This window comes from Camelus ferus, chromosome 5 (genome assembly GCF_009834535.1).
Source record: "Camelus ferus isolate YT-003-E chromosome 5, BCGSAC_Cfer_1.0, whole genome shotgun sequence".
Lineage (NCBI taxonomy): Eukaryota > Metazoa > Chordata > Mammalia > Artiodactyla > Camelidae > Camelus > Camelus ferus.
Genome location: NC_045700.1, coordinates 49696431 through 49718581, shown reverse-complemented (window position 1 = coordinate 49718581; position 22151 = coordinate 49696431). Strand labels below are relative to the sequence as shown.

At 37.9% G+C, this 22151-nt stretch overlaps 2 protein-coding genes across 9 annotated transcripts in view; one reads left to right on the top strand and one right to left on the bottom strand.

The window, feature by feature from the left end:
* Positions 1 to 7663, top strand: part of NFE2L2 (nuclear factor, erythroid 2 like 2) — a 30454-nt gene extending 22791 nt beyond the window's left edge. For 3 of the 4 annotated variants that reach the window (XM_032479752.1, XM_006189171.3, XM_014562986.2), the window contains exons 2-5: positions 3727 to 3993; positions 4616 to 4705; positions 5370 to 5561; positions 5950 to 7663. In XM_032479752.1, coding sequence (XP_032335643.1) covers positions 3727 to 3993; positions 4616 to 4705; positions 5370 to 5561; positions 5950 to 7173 — 1773 coding nt within the window. In that variant the 3' untranslated portion in view covers positions 7174 to 7663. The remainder of the gene's footprint in view (positions 1 to 3726; positions 3994 to 4615; positions 4706 to 5369; positions 5562 to 5949) is intronic. The other variant, XM_032479753.1, reaches the window with a different exon arrangement.
* Positions 7664 to 12460: 4797 nt separating this feature from the next.
* On the bottom strand, positions 12461 to 21998 carry HNRNPA3 (heterogeneous nuclear ribonucleoprotein A3). 5 transcript variants are annotated; one of them, XR_004319956.1, is made up of 12 exons: positions 21811 to 21967; positions 19780 to 19902; positions 19545 to 19691; positions 19246 to 19456; positions 18824 to 18913; positions 18645 to 18740; positions 18475 to 18555; positions 18072 to 18215; positions 17021 to 17143; positions 16865 to 16934; positions 13995 to 14068; positions 12461 to 13669 (listed from the first exon to the last, which is right to left on the bottom strand). XR_004319956.1 is itself a non-coding variant. In XM_032479748.1 (11 exons), the coding sequence occupies exons 1-10, from the start codon at positions 21880 to 21882 to the stop codon at positions 16882 to 16884; spliced, it is 1140 nt and encodes a 379-aa protein (XP_032335639.1). In that variant the 5' UTR covers positions 21883 to 21967; the 3' UTR covers positions 12461 to 14068; positions 16865 to 16881. The 5 variants fall into 5 exon arrangements, 4 of the variants coding, with proteins under 4 accessions (XP_032335639.1, XP_032335641.1, XP_032335638.1 ...); XM_032479748.1 differs by having other exon boundaries at positions 12461 to 14068; XM_032479750.1 differs by lacking the exons at positions 12461 to 13669; positions 13995 to 14068 and adding an exon at positions 14757 to 16770 and having other exon boundaries at positions 21877 to 21998.
* Positions 21999 to 22151: the final 153 nt, after the last annotated feature.

Here is a 22151-nt window from a genome sequence, read left to right as displayed (position 1 = left end):
ACAAACTTCTCCTGTTTCCATTTTCAGCATAAAGCTTTGAACATTTCATACAATATCAAATCCCCCCAGGTTTTTTCTTCTGAAACTTTCGTGAAAATCTGAGTAACCCATGATATGATGTATCAAGGCCATGACAAGGAACCCATTGTTGCTATATTCTGAATTTGATCAGAACATCTGTTTTTAGAAATTCAACATAGTTAAAACTCAGCCTTTTTTTTTTTTTTTTCACTTAAGCAGATGTTTTCTTTTAGAGACCTCTCATTGCAGGAATAAACATTACATAAAAATAAACTTTAAAATACAGGGGGAAGCCTCTGAAAACACTTTAAAACCTGTTTTGGTCTATTATGATCTCATTGAAGGCTGCCTAGCCTGCATTAAGAACAATTAGATGTTGTCACTTTAAGCATCTTTTGGTGGCATTCCTGGTGGAGACAGTTAAGCTAGGGCTGTAAGAGCCCCTCCACCTCCCAGTGTCCAGCACTGTCTCTGATCAGATAACAGGAACAGGTGCTCAAGAGCTGACCCAAATGGCACTTTGTATTTTATTTTTCCTGTTTGTTGATAAGGGCCCATCAGGGTGTCCTTTACTAACCATGTTATGGGAAATTTTAAGTAACTGATTTGGCGCTGTGCATGAAAGGGTAGTTAGTCATATCAGGAATTGAGCTGCAATTGAGTTGGTGTTATGTATGTACATTAAAGTGTATGTTATTTATCTTATTTACAACACATATTGCACACGCCCAGTAGTCAATTTCAGGCCTTCCCTGAGGAGGAACCAAGTAGCTTCATTGCCGAGTGTTATTTCAGGCTCCTGCTAGAGTTATGTCTACAACTTCATTATTGTCCTTTGGCCTGGCATTTGGTCTCACTTAAAGCAAGAAGTACGGCCCATCACTGCCAGGATGCATAACAGCCCTTGCACATACTTCACATTTATAGAGAAACTTCTTCCACGTGTCTCATGTGATCCACCAACATCTGTACGGTAGGAGTAAGATGGAACAATTATACTAAATATATAGCTAAACCATCTGAACAGACTCAGGACATCTCATCTGATGAGGAGAAAAGGGGTGGGGAGGAAAGAACAGTTCTATCAGCTCTTGGTGTGATTGCCACTGATCATTTTAGAGTAAATTATATTAGGAAATCTCCTCCAACCCATAGTCCTGGGTTCTGGGGATACTTTGGAATTGTCATATTTGTGAAGTGTTTCCAACATAAATTCTTCAGTGCTCTTTTAGTTCTTTTATGAAAAAAATCAAACTGGATACTGGATTTTATCCTAGGACCTCTTAACAAGAAGCCCCAGGCCTGGGCAGTCCAGGAACATGAGGGAGGGATGTGTCCATGTGGCCCCCACGTGCAGGGACAGGTACTTGGGTTTCTCTATTCCTGATCTTCTGAAGAGCTCAATGCACACACTGCATCAGTTTTTGAGGGGGGTTAGAATAGGTACTGCTTATTTTATTGAAACAAGTTCAATTGAGATTGCATGAGCACACGTTCCTTTCACCTGTAGTGCTAGCATTTAGTAGGTGTGGACATGATGGACACCTAATACCTTGGTCCATTAGTTCCAGTTTGGAGAACAGCCCAGATAGGTTACTTGGCTGTATCTAGATTCACTGAGAATATAAGGCCCAACCTAATCAGAATTTTAAAGTAGGTTTCTGTTGGACTTTTCTTGAACGATGACCGGTGGGTAAACATGTTCATTAAAATGGAAGCAAATTATTCTTAAAGTGGGAATTATTCTCATGCTTTATTTTATTGGGGAGCCCCTGAGAAGATAGCCATGTATGACCAAATGCTCTACAGTTACTGTTTTGTTGCTCGTGGCCAGGAAAATAATCCAGGTAACATTGTGCTCGATCCAACCTTCCGTAAACTGGCCACTTTGTCACACCAGGGTGTCGAGGCAAAGTCTATATATAACAATGGATTTTATACCCTGCTTAATTTAGAAACCACCGTGCAATGATTGGATTTCGTATTTTTAATGTAGGCTAGTGGTTAAAAAAGCATGAGTCCAGGATGGAGGCTGCCTGAGTACTCATCCCTGTTCTGGCACTTCCCAATAGTATCCCTTCTTTCTAAGCGTCAATAATCTTATCTGTAAAATAGATACGTGTTACCTTTGGTTGTCTTGAGGATTGGTTTGTATGTATCTAAAGAACTTAGAACAATGCTTGGCATATGCAGAAAGCCCTTATTAGAAGTTGGCTTAAAAACAGGTATATCCTAGCCATTTCTGAAGAGCTATAGATGCTGTTTAATACCTACTGTGTGTGCTTTGTACCATACATTGTACTGTTCAAGGCTAGAATTGTGAACCTCAGGAGCAGGGTTTCATCGTGTTTAAGGTTCTAACACCAACTTTCAGTCAAGGCTAGAGGTGGCCTCTACTATCCAGCCAGCTGGGCTGCGTCTAGGCTGAGTGGTCTGTTTCTCCTTTAGATGAAGTAGCTTGACTGCCCACTGAAGCAGCAACCATGTTGTTTTTGTCCTTCGGAGGCTGAAAGTAGAGCCGGACACGCACTGGGCCATGCGATGCTGCCAGCTGTCATCAGAATCACAATACAAAGCTTGATGTCTATGCACTCCGTGTCTGACAGCCTTCAGGCTCCCAGTTTCCTTTCCCTCTACGTCTTGATTTTTCCAGTCTCCATCTCATTTTATTTTCAGTATAGAGGATTTGTTCAATGGGAACAGATTTAAATTTCCTACCTGTTTAGACTTCCAAAACTGAAGTTTTAAGTAAAAAAAACTGCTTTTGACACATTTGTGGTTTCTAGGAATATGTGGACATAGTACCTAGGCCTGGCCTTGTTACATAAATCAAAATAACCATTCCTTCATTGTAAGATTCCCTCTGTTATCTTAAAACTGAATCCCTTTCATTCTTCCTTGGAGCCTTGTTTTTCGTTTGTGTGGTTTGTGTATAGGGTTATTTATGATTTCTCCAAAGTGAACCTGGTGGGCACTGCCCCTTTCCCAGTTCTTTGGGTAACCTACAGGCAACCTCTTGCTTCACCCACACATATCACAAGATTACCATTTGCTAGGACTTGACTTTACATTTGTTCATACCTCAGGAGCTAAAACTCAAGTCAAGAGGAAATTGTTTCAGTAAGTAGCCACAGAGATAACAGTGGCAAGAAGTGATGGGGAAAAGATAACAATCCACTGTAGGAAAGACCAACGTTGGGGATATTGTGGAACTACTAGATTGACCATTTGACTTGGGTTTTGCTGGGCACGTTTAGAAAAAATTCCACATAATCATGTTTTCCAGACTCCGTTTCTCATAATAAACCAGTGACTTAGAGTGCTTGGTCTAATTCCTATATTCCATTAAACAAGTGTGGGATTTCTTTTGATTCAAGATCATTAATGTGCAACATTTGTAACTTTGCTTTTAGTGGCCTCTTACCATCATTCAAATTGTTAATAATCCAAGTAATAAGTGATTAGAATGGATAGCTGTGTTTGTAGGTGGTGGTGGTGGTGGGTTTTTTCTTTGTTTTCTTTTTTATGAATAGATACACTGAATAGAATTAACTGTGTCCTCCCAGAAAACTGGGTGTGTTCCATTCTTTGTAATCTTCCCACCCTCCACCATCAACAATGGCATAATGTAAATTATGTAGTATCTGCCATTTTAAAACCATTTTAACCATGGTCTCTCTCCTTCCTTTTTTGTTTTAAACATAGGACATGGATTTAATTGACATACTTTGGAGGCAGGATATAGATCTTGGGGTAAGTCGAGAAGTATTTGACTTCAGTCAACGACGGAAAGAGCATGAGCTGGAAAAACAGAAAAAACTTGAAAAGGAAAGACAAGAGCAACTCCAAAAGGAGCAAGAGAAAGCCTTTTTCGCTCAGTTACAACTAGATGAAGAGACAGGTGAATTCCTCCCAGTTCAGCCAGCCCAACACATCCCATCAGAAACCAGTGGATCTACCAACTACTCCCAGGTACAGGGAACTCAATTCTTGGGAAGGTATATGGCAGAGTTTAAGGAAAGAACATTGACCCAGGAGTTGAAACATCTGGATTTGAGTTCCATCTTTGCCTTTTACTATATTTTCACGACCTTGAGACAGCTTCCCAGTGTCAGCCTCATGAGTTCGATACCTGACTTCATGGAGTATAAAGATTGGAAGGAAATAAATTACATGTCCTAATCCTTATACTTAAAGTATAAAGAGCTTTGTAAGCTCTAAAAACATGTAGTTAAGTCTCATGCAGCTGCAACAGTAGTAGAACTAGTAGTAGGGATTACTCAAGGTTCTGTGACAGGTACTTTTCTAAAGCACTTGAAATGTTGGGTGATTTAATCAACACAATTCTGTGAACTGGTTACCATTATCACACCTCTTCTACAGATGAGCAGCTGAGGCTCAAAAAGGTTAAATAACCTGCCCAGAGCACTCAAGAAATTGGGGGACCCAAGACTGAAACCAGTCTATTTTGATTCTGTGCTCTTTACCACACTAAATGGACTTCTGAAGTAAAAGAAATGTTTAACTAGATTGTAAATATTTTATGAACACTGAGCAGTTTTTTTCTTCCTTTATGTCTTTCCCTTTTATCCAGGTAGCCCACATTCCCAAACCAGATGCTCTGTACTTCGATAACTGCATGCAGCTTTTGGCAGAGACATTCCCATTTGTAGATGACAATGAGGTATATTAACATCTGGTTAATAGCAAATCTCCACAACTACATCTAATATATCCTGTATCGGTCCCTTTGATGTCTCTCATTAAAGCAAAAAAGAATGAAAAAAAGTATTTTTAGGAACAGATTTTATCGAGGAAATCTTAGCCTATAGATAACTTTATAATTTGAAAGAAAAAAAAAAAAGCTCTCCATATAATACAAAACCAAAAATGTTTAGTCTTGCTTAGCCAGAAGCATGGATCAGCATAACCATAGAAACAGGTAACTCATTTGTTATAGATGCTTACAAGTAATTTTTTGTAAGTAAAAAGCAAGCTAGGTAGTAAACCAAGACTTGTGTGGTTAACAATTTTAATAAATTTATTTGAAGCACTATACTAGATATTACATGGAAAGTACAAATTTAAGTTCTAAAGATTGTTTTTACCCATTTTGAAGTTTACCTTGAAATGCGTAAGATAAAGCAATTAAGCTAGTAAATAAGGAGTAAATTTGGAGCCAGTTGGGCAGGGAAAAAAGTCGTTTCATTATATAGAAATGGGAGTCATAAGTGGTTAGAGATACAGAACTGCAGCCAATTCCAGTTTAAGATGTGATGGCCTTGGAGTGTACCCATCACTGTTGGTGTCAGATTCATGTAGATAAATAAATGCCTTCTCAATTTTAGGTTTCTTCGGCTACGTTTCAATCACTTGTTCCTGATATTCCTAGCCACATCCAGAGCCCCGTCTTCACTGCTCCTAATCAGGCTGAGTCACCTGAAACTCTTGTCCTTCAGTTAGCCACTACTGATTTAGACGCTATGCAGCGAGATTTTGAGCAAGTTTGGGAGGAGCTATTATCCATTCCAGAACTACAGGTAACTAAGAACAATGTAATAAATACCAAAGATGCTATTTTATATTCAGTACTTTTAAATCAGTCATTCCATATGCCACCTACTTACAGGAAGGATTGGAGGGTGCTTTGAAATTTGTCAGGAGAGCTGCCCATGCTCACTTCAGTGAACTTGTTAGTTAAATGGAGTGGATGTCTTGAGGATAGATTAAGTTATAAACCTGAAGTCTGATCTGGGAACTCTGAAAATAATACATTATGTTTGGGCTTGAGTATCTGTTGGAAATGGAAGTTATCTGTAAATTATAGAAGAGCTTGGAGGTGGGGAGAGTTTACCATCAAATATGAATTATCAGCTATTAAAAATAATTAGCCTCAATTTACATAGTATAAACTTCTTTTCCATGCAGTGTCTTAATATTCAAAATGACAACCTGGCTGAGACTAGCACAGTTCCAAGTCCAGAAACCAAACTGACAGAAATGGACAGTTACTTCTATTCATCAATCCCCTCACTGGAAAAAGAAGTAGGTAACTGTAGTCCACATTTTCTCAACGCTTTTGAGGAGTCTTTCAGCAGCATCCTCTCCACAGAAGACTCCAGCCAGTTGACAGTGAACTCATTAAATTCAGATGCCACAGTAAACACAGATTTTGGTGATGAATTTTATCTTGCTTTTGTAGCAGAGCCCAGTACCAGCAACACCATGTCCTCCTCTGATTTTAGCCAGTCACTCTCTGAACTTCTAAACGGGCCCATTGATATCTCTGATCTATCACTTTGTAAAGCCTTCAACCAAAACCACCCTGAAAGCACAACAGCAGAATTCAATGATTCTGACTCTGGTGTTTCACTGAATCCAAGTCCCAGCATGGCTTCACCAGAACACTCAGTGGAATCCTCCATCTATGGAGACACACTGCTTGGCTTCAGTGATTCTGAAATGGAAGAGATAGATAGTGCCCCTGGAAGTGTCAAACAGAATGGTTCTAAAACAAAGCCAGTACGGCCTTCTGGGGATACAGTCCAACCCCTGTCACCCTCTCAGGGGAACAGTGCTGCAGTGCGTGATGCCCTGTGTGAAAACACACCAAAGAAAGAAGTGCCTGTTAGTCCTGGTCACCGAAAAACCCCATTCACAAAAGACAAACATCCAAGCCGTTTGGAGGCTCATCTCACAAGAGATGAGTTAAGGGCAAAAGCTCTCCATATCCCATTCCCTGTAGAAAAAATCATTAACCTCCCAGTTGATGACTTCAATGAAATGATGTCCAAGGAGCAATTCAATGAGGCTCAACTTGCATTAATTCGAGATATACGTAGGAGGGGTAAGAATAAAGTGGCTGCTCAGAACTGCAGAAAAAGAAAACTGGAAAATATTGTGGAACTGGAGCAAGACTTAGATCATTTAAAAGATGAAAAAGAAAAATTGCTCAAAGAAAAAGGAGAAAATGACAAAAGCCTTCATCTATTGAAAAAACAACTCAGCACCTTGTATCTTGAAGTCTTCAGCATGCTACGTGATGAAAATGGGAAGCCTTACTCTCCAAGTGAATACTCCCTGCAGCAAACGAGAGATGGCAATGTATTCCTTGTTCCCAAAAGTAAGAAGCCAGATGTTAAGAAAAACTAGATTTCGGAAGATCTGACATTTTCTGAGCTAGCGGGTTTGTTTGTTTTTGTTTTTGTTTTTTTTTACTGTTATACTAAAAGCTCCTGATGTGAAATGCTGAAATATACTTCAAGTAATTCTATGCAAAATTATAGTCAAATCTAGTGTAGAAGATACAAAATTTTAAAAAAGCATTACAATAAGTTATCAGTATGCTGAATCAGTTTCACTGCAAACTTAATTTCTTAGAACACCATTTGGGCTAGTTTCTGTATACGTGTAAATACTACAAAAACTTATTTATACTGTTCTTATCTCATTTGTTACGTTTATAGATTTATATGACATCTGGCTAAAAGCAAACTGTTGCGAAACTAACCACTATATACTTTTTTAAAAATAAAAACCATATGAACAAAACATTTTTTTATATTAAATTGTTTAGCTCTGGCAAAAAAAAACCCCAATTTAGTTGAAAAGCTGGTACTAATAAAGGACTATTATGACTTAACTTCTTTGGAATTCATTTGAGTTTATTCAGTTCTTTTCCATGACATTAATATGAAAAGCACTAAATGATACTAGACACGGAAAGAGTCTATCAAAAAGATCGTTTCTTCAGCAGGTACATCTCAACCAAGGGAAATGCTATATACCATGAAAATACTGGTTCACTTACTCAGACCAATAGATTTTATTAGCTAATTGCACACAGTACACATGAAAGCCAAAGGCTCTGAGGTCTGTTGGAGAAAGAACTACATGGAGGAACATGGGAGAAAAAAGGGTGGATGGGTAGAGTACGACTTGACACGGCCTGGTTACCCTGACTTTTGTCTAGTAGAAAGCTACTGGAGGTGTTAAGCAGGAGTAACATCAGAGTTTAAGTTTCTCCAGGTAAAGGTACAAGCTGGGAGACCAACAGGGGAGGTCCTGAGATATTCACGATAGGTTGTCTTAATTTAGGGTGATAATGGTAGCAAGAAGGTGCTGGATTCTGCATGTTCCCAGGTCAAACTAAAAGGATTTTGCAACAGAAAGGATGTGGGGTGAAGGCAGACTCAAGGACTTGAACATGCCCTGAGATACATGACTGGTTAGGTGTAGGTTAGAAAATCAGTTCACTTTGAACAGGTTAATAGCAGGCATAAAATCAAAGCCCCTTAAAATCTTTGAAAAACTGCAGGCCACCCAAGAAACCATAGGAGATTCACTTTCTCCATCTAGTCAAACTTTTGTCTTGTTTCATGTTTCATTTGGCTTTATTTTGAAGTGGAGAGATGAAATTCACTTGAGGGTTAAGCGTGTTTAGAATGAATACTATGTGAAGATTAACTGAGAGTCCTATCAATCTGACAGGAGCAATATAGCGCAGGTCCATAGGCCCTAGAGTCAGACTGCCTGGGCTGCTGCCATTTTCCAAGAATGACCTTGAACAACACAAAGCACACTTAGGCTGGCTGTTTTCTCATCCGTAAAGTGAGGATAAATGTAAGTGAATCAACCCACAAAAAGTACAGTGCCTCACTGATAGTAAGCACTCTATAAATGTGCAATTTCTTTTTCTTTAACCCTAAATTAGTATGACTTGACTGCAAATGAAAGAAAATAAAGTCAACGTAAGAATTTGACTCATTTGACTGGAAATAAAAGGGTTGAAAACGATTTCGAGGACTAATGGACCTAGGCATTCCAAAGTGGAGATTCTGCTGTGGCCTGTCTGGTGTGGTCAAGCATTTCCTCCTGTAGTGGTGGTGATGAAATCCCAGAGAGAGACATCCCTTTTCCAACCTCAGAAGACAGATATTTCATCTTGAATAAAGTGCTCTTAAACACAATTATGGGTGGGGGTTGGAGGAGGTGGCAAGTGTTATCCGGAGCACCTGTAATCAGCTGGCACCTACAAGGGGAAGAGCACTTCTAGGCAGACCACAACAGACTTCCAATAGCATGACAGCAGATGCCTTCACTCATGTGCATTCTTTGAGTTAGTCAAATTTAACATTTTTAAGAGTTCAAGATAACCAACCACCTTTCCATACCTAAAAATTACTTTTAAGTACTAAACATACTGCATTACACAGAACTAAAATTTTAAATTATAACAAATTAACTTACCCATGACTAAAAGTACAGATTTCATCTCTTGATCTGACATGCAATGTTTCTTAGATTAAATTTGGCTGTTGTATTGTAAAACTTAAACTCAGTTTCTAATTTTAAAATGTATGTATAACTATGCCTTTTACATTGATATGTCAAGCATTTTATTAGGAAACCTTAATGGCATACTATATTGTTACATAAATTTTTCCTTGCTGAGATTCCTCCTGAAGCCTATGGGATGGCTGCTCAAATGTACCTTGTATTACTTCTCACACCTGTACTTCTAAGTCTCAGAACATACATTTCTTCAAAATAAGAATGAAGAATTTTGTCTATCAGGCCAGTTTTGGCTTTTTAAGAACTAGAAAAAAAATTTAAAGGCCACATGAACTTTAATCCTATATGGAGGGAAAAAACCTCGAACTGGCATTAACTATACTGTCACGCTTTAAAACTTCAGCTGTGACTTCAGCATTCTTAAGGTGATACTCATGATCAAAAACACTATCTTACTAAAAATAGAGCTATTATGATCCAACAAAAGCACTCATTCATAAATACAGATAAAGCTCCAACTTGAAAAGATACATGCCCCCTAAAGTTCATAGCAGCACCATTTACAATTGCAAAGATACAGAAGCAACCTAAATGTCCATCAACTGGATGACTGGACAAAGTTATGGTATACACACACACTGGAATATCACTCAGCCATAAAAAATGAGACAATGCCATTAGCAACATGGATGTACCTAGAGATGATCATATTAAATGAAATAAGTAAAAAATATTTATCAGTTATATGTGGAATCAAAAAAAATGAGACAGATGAACTTAGAAAACAGAAAGACTCACATAAACATGGTTACCAAAGGGGATAGGGGGTGGAGGAGTTTGGGATTAGCAGATACAAAGTATGTATAAAATAAATAAGGTCCTACATTATAGCACAGGGAACCATATTCAATCGCTCAGAATAACCTATAATGAAAAATCTAAGTATGTATAACTGAATCACTATGCTGTTTACCAGAAACACATTATAAATCAACTATACTTCAATAGAAACAAAAATGAAAAAAAATACTACCTTTAGGGACCACAGAACAGGCACTAGCTTAAGCTCTTTAATAAGCCCATTATCACTTTCAACCTTCAGACTGAGGGGCAGGTATAACTTTTTTTTTAAGGAAAAGAAATTAGGTGAAAATAGTTAATCTGGATAGAATTTACATCAGAGAATTGCGATGGGGAGAAGGTTCCTCCGTTCACTTTCACTGAGTGAACCTTAACATTTCCTTTAATGTTACAGGCAACAAACCACAATGGTATTCACAGCACTTGTGACTGCGATTTAAAATCATAGCGGGGAGAGTATAGCTCAAGTGGTAGAGTGCCCCGAAGTACCTCCACTGAAAAATCAAATAAACCAAATTACCTCCCACCTGCAAAAAAAAAAAAAAAAAAAAAAAAAAAAAAAAAATCTTGATTTTAATATTAGATTTCTATTGCCAAGTATCTCAAAATGCCATTTATGCATCACAATTTCAAAGTTAGAAGTCAAACCCACCATTAGCCTCATTTAACAGTTAGAGCACATATTACTGAGTCAAACTTCGTATTTTGTAACTATTTCCAATGAAACATTTATAATTCACTCTACATACTTAACACACATAAAATCAACATTCTAAGAGGTATGTTGGCATCACCAAATAACCCAGGGGAGCACGGCACAAAAAAACTCCAAATAACTTGACCAAGATCATAAAACTTTAAATTTTAGTTCTGTATTTAAATATTTTTTTACTGATAGGCAAAACCTGAAACAGGAATAAAAAAACTGACTGCATTTTCTTCCAATACCTATTGAGTAAGGGCATTAAGACAACTAAGATTAAATCTAGATAGTATCAGGGTTCTTTTGTAGTTTTCAACATTTCTATTGGGAGAATGGACTGAATATTTTAAAAAGTAAAAATTACTGTGCTGATTTTCAGACATAACTAGTTAATAAAGGCTAACTACATGATGTAGTGCAATTTAACCATCTGTTTATCTTTTAAAGCAGTCCACATCATTGTAACATTATTTATCCACACTAACAATAAATCCTACAAGTCAAATACTATGTTAGGAAATTTTTATTTCCTAACTTTCAGTACTTCTACAGGTGAATGCAGTTTAATGTACCTGATTGTCTTTAAAAATGTGAGAGATGGCATATTTTACCTATTACCTTACTCTTCTCCCAATTCTTGGTACTTTATATATGTTCAGTTCTAAGTTCAATTAATGTATTAATAAGACCCCATTTTTGCAAAACAATCTCCAAAGAATTTTAATTGCAGTCTTTAATGGGCACATAGGAGATTCCAGTTTTTTTTTTATCTTACTGCCTGAATATTTTGCAGTTTCATTTAGTCTATTTTCATTCTGAGGAAATAAAGGTAAATGTATTTTGAGTTATTTTGTTAGGACTCAAGCATTAAACTACAATTGTAAGGTACTTAGAACTGCACAAATTACAAAACCACTGCATATTCTGTGAAACCAGTGTGCTGAACTTAAGCAAAGTGTGTTACAATCTTAACTGCTAAAAATCCTCACACGGCTTCAAGTCACAAAGCATTTCTTGTTAAGTTATCCATGCTAAGAATCCATATACATATGCTATAAAAATAATTTAGAAAAAAAAATCACAACTCTTAAAATCATACCTCACAAATTTGCTAAGCTTCAACACATTATCACCTCTTTATTTGGGCTAAATTGTAAAACTGTAGTTTAAGACTATTTTCTTAAGTTCTTCCCAACCCACCCTCATGTCACAAAATGCTCAACTGCATTTCTCAAGATTAAGAAACCCAATACTTCTAAAACAAAAACCCGTTTTTCCAACTGGAACCACCCACCATCTTTTCTCCCAAATTATTTTCCTGTAATTATCCTTAACAACTTTTCTCCAAAGCTGATTCCTCAACTATCACCCAAATATCTCATGCACTGTGCTTTAAGACTTAAATCCTTAAGTAGCAATAAACTGTTTCATATGTGATCTATTTGTTTCCCACTGAATAGAATCCATATCCTTTAACTGACATGTTAAGACTCATTCCACATTTCCTGTTACTACTTACTAATGAAGTAGTGTTCACCTATTCAGCATTTACACAGCATTGTGAAGTGACAAAACAACACACACGTTTCTAAAAATATTTTAATGAAAAAGTTATCTTTCTGTAAACATTTCATTATACTACAAATGAAACATCTGAATCCATTACAGACCACCTCTTAAGTCTTAAAAATCAAGAAAAAACAATGAAATTTAAAAGTAATCTTGAATATTTATATCAGCTAACAATCCTTACATTACCCCTGCACATTAGCATGCTTACCACTTTGACATCAATTACTGGAATTCCAAGATATGGCATTAATTAATATTTCAAATTGACTTAACATATTGGAACTCTTAAAAACAAGCGTTATTTCAACCGTTCAGTTCCTTAACAGTCTTCTTCACCAAATTTTCTTTAGGACATGAGTGTAAACTGAGCCTTTTGGGGGAAAATGTACCATGGGACGCTGTTACCTACGTGATGCTTTGACAAGAATTAGTTTGCCTTGACCATTTCCCCCTTGTTTAACTTCCTTATTTTGTTTACTGGTGCTATGACTTAAGAGCATTGTATTTTTCAGAAATGACAATGGAACTATATTTAAATAAAATCACTTTATTTCATAAATGAGATGGACTGGAAAAGACCACCACCTTTAAAAAAAGAAAAATGCTTCCTATCTTAGGAAATTTGCTTCATTAAAATGTTACAAAGAAAACTTATTAAAAAGATATTACCTTATTTAACACTTCAGTCTACAGTGATGTGTAGAAATTCAGTCCTGACTTACTAGAAAGAGACCCAACCAGTCATTTTCTGAGAATAAAACATGTGGCAAACTAACTACTCCTGTTTATACAAGAACTTGACTTACTCATAACTTAGAAACTAGTTTTAAGTATCTGTCCCCCCGAAGTTTTCTTTTATTTTTTAAAGTGTATTAACATCAAATCTCAAATTTTAACAAGCCCTTCTGGGGCAGCAATAATAGCCCTTATGAACAATCAGCATCTGATCTGAACAGTAACTGAGTTTAATATTTTAACTACTCTTTGGGGAAAGTTGTCTTAAAAAGGAGCATTAGCATAATTAGGCCCCCCACCACTTCTGGTTAACACGTTAAACACAAAAAACCTAAAAAAGAACCAAGTTTATCCTATTAGACCAAAAATTCCCTGAAGTCACATGCAAGAGAACTTATTTATGTTACGAGGCCACTTGAATGAAGACCATTCTCATACCTGTATGATCTGACAATTTTGAAAGTTCATTCCAAGACGTTTTTCCTAGAACAAGGATTGGAAGCTTAATGCTTCTGTCATGTCATGCTCATTAAAAAAAACTCCTCAAAAAATATGATCACTCTTACCCAAAATTGACTTTACCCAAAAGACACCAACACTGAATTGTATATATCTGACTCTAGATGAACACTTGCGGTTATTGCAGGGAAACCTTTTAAACTGTTTAAATGTGTTGAATGTGGTGCCAAGATAAAGTTCTCAGCTGAACAATTTTGCCAATGTACCTAATGGTTTCTAAAGATGTAATATAAATTTGTGGGGAAACAAATGGTGTCAACCAGGCTTTACTGTGAGCTACAAACCTTACCCAGCCAGAAACCTTCGTATTTAAGATGGTAGGAAAGACATTCCTCTTTTAGGCAAGTAGGGTTCTCATTCAACCTGCAAATCAAAAAGATTACTCTTACCTTGCTTTACAAAAAATTACTCTTTAATTAGTGAAAAAATTCAAATGCAAGCCTTACCTAATGCTTATTGCCCTTCCTTGCAGGTCTAAATGCTAGACCTAGTGACTGTGGCCAACTATCTCTCATTGATGTTCCAAAAGGCGAAGAGCTCCTTCCTGCTAGACTTTCTTCGATATTTCAGTTGCAATAAGCAGATTTAACTAGCTTTTGGAAGTTGCTCACTATCACCATAGTATCTTATGCCTTCACTTCTCTGTAGTTGAAGCTCTTGCTGCTGCCTTGTCATTCTTTATTTATGCTGACTTGTCCATACTCAAAGGGCTGCTGAAGTCCTGTCTTAGTGAGTCTCCTTTGATCCACACTGTGCTTAAGAAAGCACATCTTAGGTCCTTTAAAGCTGGTTAAATCGCTCTCCTCATGGCTTAACTTTTCCACACTGTTCACAAGAACTAAGCTAATACAACTTATAAACAGGTCACACACACAGATTTCACCTGCTTATAGGTTGCAAACATCAACTTACTAACAATATTTTCACTATTGAACTAGTTCCAGAACATAGAAAATTTGTTAACAGTACAATTAACCTCATATGTCATTAAAGGATACTGTCAAGGTTGTGTCAAACAATTTCACAAACATAGAAACAGGAAATGTTAATCTCCCCCATTCCTTCAACCTTTATTATATGAATAAAAGAACTTGAGACAATTTAGCTTAATTTTAATAAAATGTTTCTTTCCCAAGCATTATTTTGACCAGGTACCCAGGTTTACGTTATGAACATTGACAGTGTCCATTTATATAACCACACTTGAAGTTGTTAAAGACTTAACCATTTTCTAATTAGCCTATTTTCTACGCTGCTTATTCACATATGTCCATTAACAAATGGAATGTTGTCTGTTACATTTATTGGTTTGTGAGTGTTTTCTGGAAAACTGCAGTGTCTGTGAAGACCGATTTCCATGCTGGCATTGCATGCATCCAAATATTAATGCAGAGGCACAGAATTAGAGCAACAAGAGAGCATATTCAAACACTAGCACGCCCCATCCCCCTTTTTATTGCTTGTTTTGCTTAGTACTTCTTAAAACAAAACAAAAAAAGAAACTCAATTTCAACGTTCAACTGCCAAAGAAATTTTAACAGCAGGGCACATACTTAGGGCTTGAATGAAATTGTAAACACTAGCTGGCGCAAAACAGTAGACAATGGTTTATATAAATATATACGACCTTGTTAGCTAAAACTCTTCCCAACCAGGGTCTTCCAAACAAATTGTTAACTCATACCAACATGACCTAGGTTCAAGCATACACATGGAATAACAGTGTGTTCTTTGGGATTTTAAGTGAGTACAAACTCTGACTATCCAAATTTGAATTCAGGTCTTTGGGAAGTGAAAAGCTTGTTTGTACTAAGCAACTGTGCTACACTTCTACTGCATTAAGTCATTTGGGATGATTAAATCTAGACTATCCTTGGTTTCATCCAGTAAAATGCAGAGGATACAAACAGGAAAGCATGCCAGCCAGTTAAGGGTTCAACAATGCATGATTTTTATTCTCTTGCTCTGAGAGCTTGTATCAAAAAAATATATATTAAACCAAGGAAAATAACTGAAGATTTATGGGCCTCTTGTGCTTTAAAAAGGAAAAAAAGGGTAGCCACTAATTTGCTCAGATACAGCAAGCTTAGTGGTCCTATATCTTCAAGATTTTAAGAATGTTTCTTCAGGTAGGAGGAAAGGGAAAACATTCACTACCCCTTTCCAGAATTTAAACAGCGGGCAGTAGACATCCTTTACACCCAAGTAAAACTATGGCAGCAGTTTACATGTGACCAAAGTGAATGCAAAATGGAGATGTTCTAAACACAGCTAGGACTCTCAGCAAAGCTAATACACTAAAATCATGATTACATTTGAAAGAAAATGCACAAAAACCAAATAGAAATTTTGAGATTTTTCATTTGAAGGTAAATCTTAATGCTATTAAATTCACAAATATGCTAATTTAAATACCCAATTCTATTATCTAAAACACACATTGCAAACATACAAATATCTATTCTCTCCACATGTCAGAGCCCATTCATTTCATGGTTTGGAAATGGGGAGAATAGATTCCCCTTAAACTGCAAGTAAGCAGGTGTTTCTTTACAGTTAACTTTAGCAAAATTCATACAAAATAGTAATTAACAATGATCTTCTTTACTTGTTAACTCACAAGGAAACACCTTCAAAACTGCATTTTGTTAAAGTTTCTGTACTAAAATGTAGAAAAACTGAACTACACAAATATTGAAAAGTTAAAAATTCCTTAATTTTTTATTCCTGGTACCACTACCACAATTTACAGGGCAATATACCTGATGTAATGAAAAGAAAAAGAAAAAGACAAAGCTACAACAGATAAAAGACCTCAGGAATGTACATCTAATCGACACTACATTGCATTAATCAATAGCTGCACTTTTTGCAAACTGTGGCTATGACAGTCCTGAACAAGAAGGGTTTCCTGTTTAAGCTGCAGTAACTTTTCTGACTATGGATCATCGTTCCTCCTGTGGCAGATTTTTACAGTTCCTCTAATGCATTTGGGACGACTGTCTCAAAGTAACCTGCAGCTTTCCTGACAACTCCTCGCTCTCTCTCCTGCTAAGAACTGTAGCCTGTTGAATAATACAGGATAAAAAAATTATTACACTCAGTGTAACAGTTCCACATATTCTTTATCATCATGATAAAAACTTAAAAGATACCTACCCTTTTCTGCTGAGTTTTTAGAACCTTCTGCTACCATATCCACCACTTCCACCACCAGATCCATAACCACCTGGAAATACAGATAGTTTTTAAAAAACACGAGCTTTTAATTTAGACAACTATGAAAATTTTTGATAGAAAAAAAATTTTATTTACCACCATAAGGACTGCCCGAGCTTCTTCCACCAAAACTGCCCCCCTTCATGGGTCCATAATTTGATTGCTGTTGTCCACTATAATTTCCAAAATCATTATAGTTCCCACCACCACCATAGTTACCTGAAATTACAGAGATTTTATTTGTGGTTGACCTACACAATAGTTATTTTCCTTTCTTAACACATGCACTTACTATTTCCTGACAATCATCATAGCATGCTCTACAACACTTACGATCCTTTGAAAAGAGATTTTACATGAGGTTCTGGGTTCAATCCCCAGTGCCTCTGTTAAGGGGAAAAAAAAGAAGAGATTTCATAGTCCTACCAACTCTCCCTTATCATAAAGAGGCCCACTAGCAGACCTCAGCTATATGTAGGAGAGGAGGAGCAAAGAGCACAAGTTGGCTCAAGAGTATGTATTTAGATAGCTACCTTATTTTGTTAGATGCTACACGCCAGCACATTCTCTTCTGCATACACTAAACACTATCAACTGTGTCTGTGTTTGATTCACTCTTAATTCTGATACAGTATAACTTTTAAATCAGTGACAAAAAATATTTCAAGTTAACTTGAAATTGAATTGAAAAACTTTCTGTTGCTGATACATTAATAACAGAGTTCAAAAAAATTCAGTGAGTTCGTAACTACAGTATCATGGAATAATGATGCAGACTTGCTTACAGTCTGTGATGCATCTGACATATTAAAACCCGAAGTATTTTTATCACCTAAACTGCAGATGACATCCTATTCATTTTAACATGTCTATACGTTCAATTTAGTTTCCACTTTTCCAGTTTAAACACACCTAGAGTTAAGTAAAATTCGGTCAACAATGACGGATAAATGTCCATTTCAACACATAAAGAGATGAATACATTTTGCCAATTTACTAAGCCAGCAAAATAAGAAAATTCAGTTTAATTTCCCACCACTTGAGTACTTTGTATTACAGAGCATATTTAACCAAATGCTATTCTAATGTGTTTTCACAAACACCTGTAATGAACCACACACAATACTTAAAACAAGTGAAAGCTTACCACCTCCAAAATTTCCTCCTTCATTGTAACCATCATATCCTCCACCACCGCCACCATATCCACCACCTTGGTTTCCATATCCCGGTCCACCACCACCATAGCCTCCTCTACTACTATAACCAGGACCACCTCCATAGTTGCCACCTAAAAAAGAAAAAATTGGGTTGTCACTCAAAAACACAAATGCACATCGGGTCAAGTTATTGAACACTAATTTACATTTCATTTAAGCCCCTGGAAAATAGGCCAATGAGTTGAAAAATCTAGTCTTTTATGGTATTAGTTTAGTGTAAGCATATTTTAATGGTCAAGCAATGCAAGTTTTAACTGAAAACAGGAAAATGTAAACAAATACTTAATAAACTCTAGAAACAAAGTCAAAATAGCAAACAAAAAAACTTACCGTCACCTCCAAATCCATTATATCCACCATCACCTCCTCCATAACTACCTCTGCTGCCACCACCTCCACCGCCATAGCCTCCTAAAGAAAAGCAAGGTGGGAATTAAAAAGATATATTCAAATTACCAATACATTTTAGATAACCATGCAGTTAGAAGTAACTGTCCTACCTCTTCCACCAAAGTTTCCACCACGGCCAAAGTTACCTCCACCACCTCCAAAGTTTCCACCACGACCCATAAAGTTGCCAGATCCACCTCCACGACCTTTAAGACAGGAAAGGAATATCTTTAAAAACCTTACAAACACCACCCACATTTATTTTTTATGTGTATATGGTACTACTCACCTCTTTGTGATCCAGCAGACTGCATTTCTTGTTTAGAAAGGGCCTTTTTCACTTCACAATTATGCCCATTAATAGTGTGGTATTTCTGAACTAAATTTTTTTTAATCAAACAAACAAACAAAAGTTACTTGATGTTTGGGAAAGCACATGTAAATGACATCCTTTATCCCTATATAACAATAAAACATCGAGAAAGTAGTGACTGAGCAGGTGAGCAGGGATGAGGGAGCATTCTGGGATGTTAACATTTCTCGATCTGGATGCTGGTTACACAAATATAATCACTTTATGAAAACTGAACCATACACTTTATATGCTATTACTATGCATAATACAAAATAATCAACAATTTAATAAATATAGTATACAACAAAGAAGCCATTTCTGCTTCCTCATTCAAGTTCTGATAAATTGTTACTTACCAACAATTTTATCAACTGTATCATGATCATCAAAAGTTACAAAAGCAAATCCTCTCTTTTTCCCACTCTGTCTGTCTTCCATAACTTCTATGGTTTCAATCTTGCCATACTTTTCAAAGTAGTCTCTCAAATTATATTCTTCTGTATCTTCTTTAATACCACCAACAAAAATTTTCTTCACTGTTAGATGGGCACCAGGCTTTACAGAATCCTACAAATAAAAAATACTTAAGTAAAAAACCCAAAAACTTCACAAATTTTTACAACAAATGTCACACAACATGGTATTATTAAAATACCTCTCTAGAAACAGCTCTCTTTGGTTCCACTACACGCCCATCAACCTTGTGAGGTCGAGCACACATTGCTGCATCCACCTCTTCAACACAAGAGTAAGTCACAAAACCAAAGCCCCTGGAACGTTTTGTTTGGGGGTCTCTCATCACCTACAAAATAAAAATTTTAAAGCACTGAAACACCTCCATAAGTCCTCCATTCCTTTTAAAGAAACTTTCTTGTTCCTTTTAAACTTACCACACAATCTGTAAGTGTGCCCCATTTCTCAAAATGTTCTCTTAAGCTATCATCTGTAGTTTCAAAGCTCAGACCACCAATAAACAGTTTTCTCAACTGCTCTGGTTCCTTTGGATCATGGCCCTGTGGAAACAAACCAATATATAATTGGAGTAGGATCACACATACCAACTGATTAATGGAACCAAAAAAACCAAGAAAACCTATAACCAGACTTTGAAATGCCAACATCACTTAAAAACTAAATTGAAGTCCAAGAGAATTTCAGAATCAAAAGCCCTGTTACTTTAAACTACAAGTGTCTGGGGACAGATTACTTTAGAAAGTTCTGAGAAACCATTTTCTAAGAAACAAAAGTGTTGTAAAAGCAGTGTTTCATCCATGGTATTTCTTCTCATGTCTTCCCTGAGTCTACACCCCACCAACCATTTAATTTTAAACCACAAAACTATTAATATTAAGTACAACTTACATGATGAATGACAAATTTAGAGACATTCACCAGTTTCAAGCAAATAAAGACGTTAAAATAATACTCCTCAATAAAAGGCTAAACCAGCAGCCCCCCCAAAAACTATGAAAAAAAATCCACCATATATCTTGATAACTTCCTGTAATCAACTTATGTTACAGGTTACATACTGCAAAAATTACCTATTTGCACTTGTAGAACACGCCAAAAATGCCAAAACCAACATTTTATTGGGTCTCAGAAAGGGGAAGTTGGACTTAAGTACAGCATGTTGACAATGGAGCACAATAGAACAGAAATTGAGATTTAAAAAAAATTAAGATAAGGCCCGAATCGCTTTACAATTTAACTATTTCTTTAATAAACTACATGAACTGCCATTTAATATATCCATTAAGATCTTTCACCCAAAGTCCTTAAATAAAGGGGTTCACATTTACACCCTAGGGTCGTCCTGGCTTCTAAAAGCAGATGTTAAGGCATTTAGTATGAAGAGACTGTCACATGCTAAGAAAAAAAAAAAAAAGATTAACAGCCTAAAGCATTAATTCACTTACTCTCATCTTTTCAAGTCCTGGTTAGATGATAACATTTAAAACTTACAATACACAAAGTTGACAAAAAGAAACGACTGTAACCCACGTAGAATTATCTCAAACAACTGAAAAAGTCGATTCTGGTTACAGTACTTTAAAAGAAAAATTCAAGAAACTACAACCTAAGCCGACCCACCAGAGAACGGGCAAAAATAGAGATCAAGAATTTTTAAATTTCCTATTTTACTTCTACACTCATATTCTGAGATGGAATACCACTTCACCCACAGGGAGCGAAGTTATGTACAATGCTAAGTACTTCAGCAAACATGGCAGGTCAAGAAATATTTCAAAGCATCTCATTTTAAAAAATTATTTTCATCTAAGTGCTGCAAAGAACAAAACAGGATAGAGAAATTCTCATCTCCTTAGAAGGGTAGGCCTAGAACGGCGCCGGCAGAGAACAGCGAAAGCACTAGGCCCCAAGCTTCGAGGCCATTTGCGGCATTTTCTGTTAGGCCGCCTCCTCCCTCTTCCTTCCAATCCCACGCTCTCTCTCCCGGCGGCGCAGCCAGGCGGCGGCCATTGCGTGCCAATGCGCCATTTCGTAACGCGGCAGCGGATCAATGTCAATGTGGCCGCCGCCCGCCTGCTCGCTCGCCCGGATGTGCCTGCTCGTCCCCTCCCCTCCCCCACCGCCTCCTCCCAACCGCTCCCGCCGAGGCCCGCCATGCCGCCCTCGGCCTCGAATCCGAGGCCGCGCGGCGGGTAGGCCGACCTCCCTCCCGAGGCCCAGCCACGCCGCGCCTCCCAAGGGCCACCTGTACAGCCAAAGGAGACGGCAAGGCGGGCGAGAAGCCCCAAGGAGGCCTCCGAGGCCCGCTCCCCTCCCCCTCCCACCGCCCGTCTCAACGCAGAGCGCGGGACGGCCGACCCGGTCCACCCGGCCTCCCCGCTCCCACCGAGCTAGGCACCCCCCAATGCCGGCCACTACCCATCAACCCCCCACTCTCCCCCTAATACCTCCTCCCCCCGGCGGCGGCGGCGACGGCCGGAGTCGGGCTGGGGGCGACCGGGCGGCGGTTTTACCTCCATTTTGAGACCGGACTCGCCTCTTCCAACTCGAGTTCAATATGGGACCGAGAGGAAGAGGCGGGGCCAGCCGTCACGTGACGCGTTTTCCGCGCGCCGCCGTCCTGGTGGGGGGAGGGGCGGCCTGGAAGGGGCGTGGCCAACTTGGCGCGAAGAGGGACTGAACGAGCCGGTTGGCCGGCAGAGGGCGGAGGCGTGGCAGGCCTCGAGAGCGCGCCCGTCTCTCCGGCTTCTAGTGCGGCGCCGCCCTTGCCGCCGTTCGCACCCCGGCC